General features: G+C 40.3%; 1 protein-coding gene across 1 annotated transcript in view; it reads right to left on the bottom strand.

Moving 5' to 3' along the window:
- Positions 1–9,939: 9,939 nt before the first annotated feature.
- The window catches only part of SCP2 (sterol carrier protein 2), a 125,403-nt gene continuing 123,878 nt past the window's right edge, over positions 9,940–11,464 (bottom strand). The window contains exon 16 of the mRNA XM_053214050.1: positions 9,940–10,962. Within this exon, the coding sequence (XP_053070025.1) occupies positions 10,867–10,962 (96 nt within the window). The 3' untranslated portion in view covers positions 9,940–10,866. The remainder of the gene's footprint in view (positions 10,963–11,464) is intronic.

The raw sequence follows: 11,464 nt of genomic DNA, 5'->3' as shown, positions 1-11,464 counted from the left end.
TCCAGGCACGAGTACCTTTCCGTTCACTCTCCCACCCTGGGGTCCTGGGCCGTGGCTAACAGGGCGGCCAGCCAAGACCCTGCTGGGCCCCTTCCCGGAAAAGTTCTCCGCCCTCCCCTTCTCCCCCGCCCCCACACCCACGTTGACCCTGGTGAGCCTTGAAGGACGGTAAATTGGGCTGAGAGTAGGGTGCATGCGGACCCCAGTCGCAGGGAGACAAGGCGCGTGAGGAGTGAGCCCTGGCGGCACCATATTGCTCCCAGGAGCTGAAAACGTTTCCAAGTAAAGGAGCATTAACTACTAGCAGCTGAAGCAACACTGTTTGGCGCCAGGGGCTTTGGCCGTAGAATGTGGTGGGGCTAGGTTTCGGTGGTACTTGACATCTCCACTGCCTATACAAGCTCTCCCCATACCTGCTCTAGCCTGTGGGCAGAGCATCCACAACTACGTTACCTGGCTGCCCTCCTACCGGACAGGGAAGAAGGATAAATAACTCAAACTTGGGACCACTTGCTCAACCTAATTGCCAATGCCCCGAATGAATGAATGGCTCATGTAAAGGATCTTTCACAGGCTTCTACTACTGCAACCTGATTGGACCACATACATTATTACACTCTGAGCTTGACAATCCTACAGGAGAAGAGCTGCTACTGGTGCCATTCCCAGGTAAGGCCGTTGAGAAGTGCTTAACTGAGTAAAATGGCCAGCTTCACCCTTCCCCACAGCCTGAGTTCTTTCCATGATGTAAACAGGCAAGTAACTTGAGAAAGCAAATGCAGAGCCTGCATTTGAACCCAGAGCTGTTTCCATTACATCAATAACTCAAAAACTTACAAGAGGAAAAGGAAATATTTTGCCTTCTTTGACCTCAGATTTTAGTTTTCTCTGAGCTCAAACTTGAAAGCTGCTATGATTCACAGGATTGGACAGGGGCCAACTCAGAGATGCATCTCTTAACATTGAGCATAGATTCAAGTGGAGCTAGAAGAATAAGATTCTACTAGCTTGAATACCCAGGAACTAAAGAAAATCTTCTAGAAGAACAATGAGAACCAGTACATACCGAGTACCTACTAAGTGCCAGGCACTGTGTTAAATCCTTAAATATCTTAATCATCCCAACCTTCTGGGGAAGGTATTTTCTGTTACCGGTAACTGCTGGGGCCAGCCACAGGGCACACGACATCTTCCCTACCGCCCAGAGAAACAGGCTCTTCTATGGAACGCCAAACCAGTGCTCACACATACTCTGTAGCTCTCTGGAGCTGTAGACACACACTAACATCACCTGTCTGAAATAGAATTTTTAGCAATCACTTTGAATATCTCTGGTGGAAAATGGAGGTGACCCTGGTGCTCTAGAAAGAAATCTTCTATGGGCACCTGTGGCTCAGTAGGTTAAGGGTTCGACTTTGGCTCAGGTCATGATCTCACAGTTCGTGGGTTTGAGACCCGCATCAGGCTCTGTGCTGACATTTTGGAGCCTGGGGCCTACTTTGGATTCTGTGTCTCCCTCTCTCTCTGCCCCTCTCCCACTTACACTCTGTCTCTCTGTCACTCTCAAAAATAAACATTTTTTAAAAATTAAAAAAAGAAAGAAAGAAAGAAATTCTCTAACTTTCAGAATAGCTATAAAGAGTTGAGGACTCCGAATCCACTTGTGTTGCTTTGGCTCCTTCAAGCCTCATTTTCTGCTCCTGTTTAATGTTACTGTAGTGCATGCTGTCAAGTACAAGCTTTGGACTTAGATTTGGATTCAAACCCCAGCTGGGTTCAACTGGAGATAAAAATAGTACCTACACCCTCACAGATTGTCTAAATTAAATGAGAAAATAGAAGCAAATGAAAAAATGGAAGTACAGAACTCTGCACGGCACCCGGCACATGGTAAGTGCTCAATAAATGGCAGCTGTTATTGTTACAAAACTGTCACCAAACATCTATAAAACATGATTAAAATAGAAATGTCAAGCGGCAAGAATTAAACAGAAATCTCTGCATTATCCAGGCTAAGTGCCTTCTAATTCAAAACAATAAGAAACAAGAAAACTCAAAAGAGGGGAGTAAAGACATACATGTGACCAGAGAGAGCTAGGAGTGAAAGACAAGAGGGTTCTCATGGGGGGTTAATGACGAAAAAGGGGAGATAAGGAACAAGATAAGGGAAGATAAGGTGTTGTCAATTCTTCATCATCAGAGATGAAGAAAATTCCTCTTACTTTGAGCTGAGGGCTCAAGACCTTTCCTTATTAAGTAGCAGAGTCCCAAATATGGAGATATGGCAGCAGCTTGATTTTCTGGACATTTAGAAATCAAATCACATCGTGTAATTTTGTGTATATGGACACATAATCCTTCCATCTGAAGGCTTTTGATAAGACAGAGCATCAAAGAACAAGCAGGGTATTATGGAAGAACTACAGGCCAAGTCAGATACAGAAAAGGTCTTCTGGGCTCCTGGAACATCCCATACAAACCCTTTTTATTATTGGACTTTTTTTGCTGTATGTTTTTCATCTCTTTCCCCCACTGGATTGTAAACCATCCAGGGCAAGAACCTCATCTCATCTTCTGTAAGGTCCCTTTACAGCCCCAAATACCATTACTGTAGTAGGCAGAGTGAACCCCCCAAAATACTCATACCCTAATCCCTAGAGCCTGTGAATGTTACACTATGAAGCAAAAGGGACTTTGCAAATGTAATTCAGGTTATGGATTTTGAAATAGGGAGATTATCTTGGATTATCCGTGGGCCTAACCTAATCACATGAGTTTTTGAAAATATAGAACATTTTCTGGCTGGAGGTAGGAGAGATACAGCAGAAGGGGAGATCGGAGACATGTGAAACATGAAGACTCAACCAGCTTTAAAGATAGAGGAAATGTAGGCAGCCTCTAAAAACTGAGAACCCTAGGGTGGCTCAGTCGGTTGAGTGTCCAACTTCAGCTCAGGTCATGACCTCACGGTTTGTGAGTTTGAGGCCCGCATTGGGCTCTGTGCTGACAGCTCAGAGCCTAAAGCCTGCTTCTGATTCTGTGTCTCCCTCTATCTCTGCCCCTCCCCCACTCATGCTCAGTCTCTCTCTCTCTGTCTCAAAAATAAACAAACACTAAAAAAAAAAAAAAAAAAAAAAAAAGTTAAAAAAACTGAGAACCCTAGGCTGCCAGCAAGGATATGGGGATATGCAGTTCCACAGCAGCATGGAACTGAATTCTGCCAACATCCTGAGTGGTCATGGAAGCAGATTCTCCCCCAGAGCTTCCAGATAAGAGCCCAGGGCAGCCAACACCCTGACTTCAGCCTCATGAGACCTGGAGCAGGGAAACCAGCCACACCCCCCCAGACTTCCCGAGTTACAGAACTGTGAGATAATATATTCATGTGGAGGTAAGCTGCTACATTTATGGTAATTTGTTATAGCAGCAATAGAAAAGTAATACAAACATTAATAACCAAAACCTGTACAGGGTACTATAGCATTTTCCCAGATGTCACTTCACTGAATCTTCAACAAGCATGATGGTATTATTGCCCCCTTATTTTAAGAAACCAATACTCAGGGAGGATAAGTAACTTGCTCAGGTGACCAGCTAATGAGTACTCTAGGTAGAATTCACACTCAGGTTCCAACTTCAGTGAGAGTGGTCTCCTCCATGGCAGCTGCCATTCTGTGGCTTTACGGCTCTACTGTCTTAAGCTAAGTAAAAATGGACTTAAGAAAAGACTAAAACAAACAACAACAACAGAAACCTCTCAGGCAGCTTTCACGCTATGAAAACTGAAAAGCTTTGAATACTCATTTCTGTTTCTTCCAAAGATAGCTAGTAAGTCACAGAACAAGTCAAGTTATAAACAAGTAAATATATTATTTAAAAAAAATCAAATCTTCTTTCTGACACATAGAAACAAGATTTTGATAAATGGCAAAAGGAGAAATCCTCAAAAGAGTGGCTGCCAATGAAATATTTTCTCCCACTCAAATGCTCTTCTAGCCACTATTAAAGTACACCTTTCACAGATGCCCTGTTTTGCCAGCCTGGTTTAGGAACGTCTCTGTGTTGGAGCTTTTAGTCCACTCTTGACCAGTTTTTATTGTCAAGAAGTTCAACTGGTTTTTAGTCTGAAATTCCCCTTTTATAGTTCTACCCATTAGTTCTAATAACTAAGCAAAATAATTCCTCCCTCTCGTTGGTGTTTCCATCTCTCAAATATCCGTGAACTGTCATCACACCCTGCCCTTGGGTATCACTTTGCCAAGCTGAAGGCTCTTTCTGCCCACCTAGGTCAATCTTTCCCTAATACTGTTGCATCTTCACACCTGAACTTCTTTTCCATATATTTCTGTTCAAACGAGGTGTCTGATCTTGAACAGAGTGTTGTACACACGATAAAAGTGCTGTATTCTAAAAGGTGAATTACACAATAATCTATAAAGAAAAAGGAAATGTGCCACTGTTTGGTAGTTAATTAGAAAACTGTAGCACCTACTGCTTCTCTGCCTGCAATTTAAATAAGTAGCAGATAACAATGAATTTCCCCCAATTTTACATAACAGTTTATGGCCACAAATTCAGTAACTAAAAGGTCAAACACTACATGCTGCTGAAAACAGCACTGTGAATATTTAGCTAATATTTAAATGAGTATTAATAGAAAAGATTAAGTGGAATCACGTTTTGCAATACATTTTGGATATGATACATTAAAAAAATATTTCTCCAAGAAGTCTGGCTAAAATTCCATACCAGATTAAACTCCCTGCCAAATAGAATCAGACACATTTTTAAGGGCCAGAAATCTGGCCCAATATTCTCTGTTCTTACCAAGAACTAAAGAGCTGTTTCTTTGCAGTAGTCTCCAGATAGATATTAATACTGTACCCTTCCAGTAGATTTTGTAACTCTCTATTGAGAAAAACTCTTAAAATTTGGCTAGACGTGGCTGTGGTTCCTGATAGCACGTAATTCTTTCAGGGCTCTTATTAGCTGTTTAGTACTATACCCCCAATTCTAATCGCTTCTCGGCCTTTTGGCTAAGATCAAGTGTAGTACTATACCCCCAATTCCTAATTCACATCAGTATGGTCTCTAAACAAAACCAGTCCCACAGAGTAATTTACCCAGTAATTTACAATCTGGATGATTACCATTTTTTTCTGGTCAACAACATCCAGCAAATTCTTTGTGTTCAGAAAGCAACTATGCCATGGGGCAGCTAGAACTGTAATCTTTGGCTGAAAATGCAGACCTTCTGAAAGTCAAACTAAATATTCTATATCCATTCACTAAGTTATAGAGATTATTAAATTTTAGTGATTCTTGAAGAAGAAAATGTAAGGATGTGGACAGTCCAAAAAAATAAGGAAACTGTCCCCAATCCTGAGGCTAGCATAATATCTGAACTCAAAAAAACTGTCATAAAATGTTCCAATGAATAAATTCCTTCCTGTTAAAAAATGTCTCATATAACATTAGGCACCATCTATTGAGTACCTACTATGTGGCTTGACATTTTACAGCTATAATTGCTAATCCTTACAGCCAGCAAGGTGGACATTATTATTCCTTTTCCAAAAGGAGAAGCAAGTTCAGAGTCCTTACTTATTATTAGCTCAAGGTCCCAAAGTTGTTTAAGTGTCAGAGCTAGGACCGAAACCCACATCTGATGGGCCCATAGTTTCCTATACCAGGCTGCTCTAAGGTATTATTTTCTAAAGTTTCAGAAGATAAAGGTATTAATTACAGGATTTAATTTCATTACTTCTTTCTTCTAAGGTGACATATATAGGGAAAACAGAAGGGGTTTATATTTATATGTGATTGAACCTTTAGAAAGAATTTTACAACTTAAAAAGAACTTTAATGGGGTGCCTGGGTGGCTCAGTTGCTTAAGCATCTGACTTCAGCTCAGGTCATAATCTCATAGTTTGTGAATTCGAGCCCCACATCAGGCTCTGTGTTGACAGCTCAGAGCCTGGAGCCTGTTTCAGATTCTGTGTCTCCCTCTCTCTCTGCCTCTTCCCTGCTCATGCTCTGTCTCTCTCTCTCTCTCAAAAATAAATAAATAAATATTAAAAAGAACTTTAATGATCATTGCCTAATACTTGAGAAACTTTATTGATGCTTACTCCGGTAGACACTGTATTAATACAAGAGACACAGAGATGAATAACCGAGAGTTTCTACCCTCAAGATGTTTACAGTCCAATGAGACTATTAAAAAAGAATTAACAGTGCCCCCCTTTTGCAGAGGAAGAAACCAAAGACTGGTGAGATTTAAGTGCCTTACCCTAACTTAGCTTCCCAGAGGCAGACAGGACCTGATCCAAGTTCTTATGATCACACTTCAGTGACTCCTCCACACTACCCCGACCTCCACATTCAGCTTCCTAATTGTGCTCTCCATTGTTGTTGTTCTACATATTCAACAAGGATTGTAGAAATCTGAGAGTCTGAATTCATCTGGATAAATACAGCAACAGGGTTAATGATTTTCATGCACACAGAACCTACTAGGCCAATTTGTTTTTAAAAACATATAATAAAACCACAAACTGACTTTTCTTATTACTCGAGCTGCTTCAATCTTAAATTGAAAGACTATTCTAAGAAGCTGCAAATATTCTCAAAAAAGAGCAGGTTAAGTCAGGCTAAAGGAGAATTTTTAATGTTCTCTTTCATCATCAGGGCAACAGAAGGTCACTGTAATAGAGAATGCATTTCTGTGACAAGCTTCCTATACTCAGAAACCCCCTGTGAATTGTTTTCAAATTGTTATTCAACTTATCTCATTCATTTACTTAATGACAGCAAGCCATGACTCTGTGCTGGGGGGATCAAAATGGATGCATGAGATGCAGTCTCTGTTCAGGGAAACAGAAACAAATTACTACAAAGGAATAATTAACTCAACTTGGGGCAAACAGCTTCCTGAAAGCTAAGGCATGAAAAGGAATTTGCCAAGTGGATTGGGGTGGAGGCAGGGAGAAAATGGTGAGGGTGGGCACAGAGAACAGCAAGATGTTGTTGTTGCAAAATGTGTGCTATGCAAGATGACCTAACTTAGAGCTAAAAGTATTAGCTAATGTGCTTGCTCTGTATTAATCACTTGGAAACTGAGCATATCACTACCACATGGAACTTTTCTGTTATTATTCATAGCTCTTTATGAAACCAATTCCAATCTAGCTTTTAGCCCTACTACTCCACTGAAACTAATTTTGTAAGTGATCACCAGTGACTTCCATGTTGCCAAATTTAATCCAAAACACACTTTCAGACATCATCTTACTTGACCTTACAGAGCAAAGCATAGATGACCATTCCCACCCTTTGACTACGTATACTCTTTTCTAGAGAAACTTCTCTTAACCTCTAAGCCCCTCTTCTTCATCCCCTTTGCCAGATAGATCCTCCTCCTCCACCTGAACTCTAAAGCTGAAGTTCCTCAAGGCTTACTCCATGCCCTCCTTTCCTCCCCAGGTGATATCAGCCATTCCTATAGCTTTAAATACCACCCAGATGCCCATGACCTCCAAATGTATATCTCTAAGCTGACCTCATCTCTAAGCTCCAGTTTTGTAAATCCAACTGCCTCTCTGACATCTTCACTTGCAAATCTCTCACGCATCTCAAAGTTAGTAAGTTCAAAAGTGGAGCTTATTATTTCAGTGACTGTCCCTAAAATCCCTTTGTCTCCTGGTCATACCAGTCATGACCCACCATTCACCTGGAAGTCATTCTTGCCCCTACGTCCAGTCATCAAATTCTGTCAGCTCTCCCTCCACCTACTTTTCCACATCCACATCCACATCTGCCACCAACACCCTAGTCCAGGACACCATCTTCTTGCACCTGGATACCCACTCTTTGGCCCTCTCCCCCCAGTAAAGGGGTACATTCTCCACATAACAACTACAGTGACAGTTTAAGTTCTTTCATTCCCTTGCATACAGCCATTCTGTCTTTCATAAATATTCTAACTCCATTCTCTCCAGGTACCTGGTAAGATTCTGAAATTAGGTGGAGCATGTGACTTTCTTTGGACAAATAAATGGGAGCAAAAGTGATATGTATCACTTTGGGGTGGAAACTTTAAGAGCCAAAGTGTATTTTGCCTTTTTCTCTTCCTCTGCCTTGACGATCACAATGGTCCAGATAACAGCTGCTGCATTAACCTGGGTCCTAGACTTAGGGTATAATGGCAAAGTGGATAGGCAGCAGGAGTGAGAAATAAATGGATGGAAAGCCACATCTTCAAAAGATTCTAAGTGCCTTACCATAATGAAAAAATTCCAATACAATTGGTTCCTATGTATCTACCTGTCCAACCTCATCTTGGACCTATCCTTCCAGCTCACTATATTCCACTCACATTGGCCCCCTTCCCACCCTTCTATGCACTGTTCTTTGCACCTTTATATCTCAGTTTAAATATCACCTGCTCAGAGATGTCTCCTGTAACCAGTCTCAATGAAGGCCCCTCACTGTGATTCTTCATCACAGCACCCTGACCATTTCCTGCATGGCACATCACTGTCTATAGCAGTCATCCATCTCTTTGGTAAACTGTCTCTCCCTCTAGACTGTAAGCACCATGATGGGAAAAGCTCACCACTACCTCCAGTGCCCAGCATTGCACCTTCAATATATTACCCTATGTTTGGTAGACACTCAATAAATATTTGTTAATGAACAAACAAAAAAGATTCCAAAAGTGGGACATAAGAAAATAATAGAGACTTCATATCACCTATCACAGAGGCAAGAGGAGGCAGTAGTTGTGGGAACAGTAAGCGAACTCACGTTTACTAAGTGACTGATGTACCTAACACTAATTTAGGTGCTTTACATATGTTCTCTGTCTAGATTCTCAATAATCCTAGGAGGCAAATATTAGTATCTTCACTTTATAGATCAGGCAACTTGAGACTCAACCTGCTCAAATAGCAAAACCACTAACAGCAGCAGTTTTAACCCAGACCTGTTAACCTTTCCTCCAAACCACGATGCTTCCTTCCCTAGAAATTAAACTGCTACTAATAATATTTCATCATTATCTATTATACATATAAATTGCATACATATGAAAATATTTCTGCTCCAAGAGCTAGTTTTCTTTTGTGTTTGGTGTTATTTGTTTTTTGGTGTTTGTTTGTTTGTTTTAAGGTTCATCCTAAAGCCTATTTCAGGCATCTTTTGTTATCTGGCACAAGTAACAGCAGAATGATAAAGCAAATCCAAACTACAGATAAACAACAGGTATTCTGTTGGAACTTTTTTTCTTGGAAGTCTTTTTCTTCTCAGGGTAAGAAGCTACTATGATTAGGAAGTAGGTCTGAATTCTGTTCTGAATTCATTTTATGGAACTTGAGACCAATTTATGTTGGTTTAATATACTGTCTTTCCCCCATCACCAGATGCTTTTCTGTTGGTCACAGCACATGCATGCAAAGCTGAATGGTCAAAGGGGATCTGACCCATAATCCTGATTTGATTAGCACAGGACCCAAACATCTAGCCAATAAACCTGGCTTTTTACCTTTGGCCACCTTTTGGTGAAGAGACATGGTAACAAAAGAAAGGTGGGGCCTGTATACAACCCCTAGAACACTTCTGCTGGGCTCTGTGGCCAGGATTATCAGAGCAGAAAGGACCTTAGAGACCCCCTACTTAATCCCCTCTTTGAAAAGTTTTCTAACAGGCCCAGCAGGCTGCTATTTATTTGCCTAGGAGAAACAAGACTCCTGGCTCCTAGTCCAGTGCTCTTCCCACTACAACACACTGCCTCCTCTATCAAGACCTAGTGATCACATCAAAGCAACGAGCAGAGCACACCTAGATAACCAGACTGTCAATCCCCCAATGTTTCTCTTACTCTCTATCAATAAGACTTACGCTGAACAAAAAGAACATACACAATAAAAACAAAGGAGATCAGGAAGAGTTATTTTAATTTTCTATCAAACATTCTTCCAAAAGCATTTTACCCTGTATCTTACTGAGTTATAAGAAATAACATTAGCATTAGAAAAATCAGGAAGAAAGATAAATTAAATGTGGCTAATTAGTTAAACCAAACTTATATGAAAAAGGAAAATTATAACAAAGGACTGAGAGCTTTACAAATTTAATTAAATGAGATTATACTTTGAAAACTGTGCATCTCAAAGCCAACTTTATTTGTTCAATTATTTTTAACAACAGCATTTTATGATTAATACACTGATGTTTCAAGAAGGAAACTCATCTTAAAAATATTTTTATTTTAAAAATAGGCCTGTGTTCACCTATAGATTTTTTTGCCCCCAGCTCTGATCAGATTTATTTTGATTTGGGAAGAAACTACCATTTTGATAGCATGAAATGCAAAATTCAAGTTTTTTAAAATATCCCAGTACAGAATTAAAAACTATTAATGCAAAGTAGGTTAAGGACATTAACTGCACAACACTAATTACCAGCTACTGGTATTCGGTTTCTTCCCTAGTTCTCCCAAGGAAAACTTAAAGTCAATTTTCAGCAGAATGCTCTTTAAATATACTTTATAAGCAAAATGAGAGCTTTTGTTTACATAGTTTTTAGATCTCGCTGTTCCTAATTTTATTCTGAAACTCAATTTTACCCCAAACCATAATTACCATATTAACTTTGTAATGCACAGTTGTATGCAATTCAGCAAAAGCAGCAGTACACCAGCAGGCTCTATTCACCCAGAGTTCAGGAAAAACAGGATTGGTCACACCCATTTAAAAACACATTATTTGCCAGTGTGTGGTTTCCATCTAAGTTCTGACAATGAAATATATGGATACGTATCTATATATCTCATCTTAATTTTCAAAGATAGGCAAAGGGACTTCTTCACAGCTTAGCTTTGCCTGGCTGAAGCTGAAGATTTTGTAACTTCATAGCCAGACCCATGTTGCCCGTGATTTTCAATTTGCCTTGAAAGAATGCCTGTGAGTAAAAAGAAAGAAAATTTATTACTTGGTGTTTTTTGTTTTGAGATTGCTGATATTTCTAGACGATCCAGCCCTGAGATCATTTATTTGTCCAGGTCTCTTAAACTTTATTCAAAATATGAAACTTGGCTTTCCGGAATAGATTTAGAACTAGATTCCTTGAGGCACTTGGAGGGCTCAGTCAGTTAAGCCTCCGACTCTTGATTTTGGCTTAGGTCATGATCTCATGGTTCACAGGTTTGAGCCCCACAGAGGGCTCTGCACTGACAGGTTGAGCCTGCTTGGGATTCTGTCTCCCTCTCTCTCTCTGCCCCCTCCCATAGCTCTCTATCTCTCAAAATAAATAAAAATGAACTTAAAAAAAAAAATCTAGATTCCTCAAAAGGAAGGCTCTGTAAAAGGCATGCTCTACAAAGAGCAGTCACATGGCCCATCTTTCCCAAATGTCTTCTCTTAGAAATTGAGTCTACCTTTATCTGCCTTCCTCACAGAAGGTA

Source organism: Acinonyx jubatus, chromosome C1 (genome assembly GCF_027475565.1).
Source record: "Acinonyx jubatus isolate Ajub_Pintada_27869175 chromosome C1, VMU_Ajub_asm_v1.0, whole genome shotgun sequence".
Lineage (NCBI taxonomy): Eukaryota > Metazoa > Chordata > Mammalia > Carnivora > Felidae > Acinonyx > Acinonyx jubatus.
The sequence above is the reverse complement of the archived record's forward strand: the minus strand, read 5'-3'. Positions and strand labels throughout refer to the sequence as shown.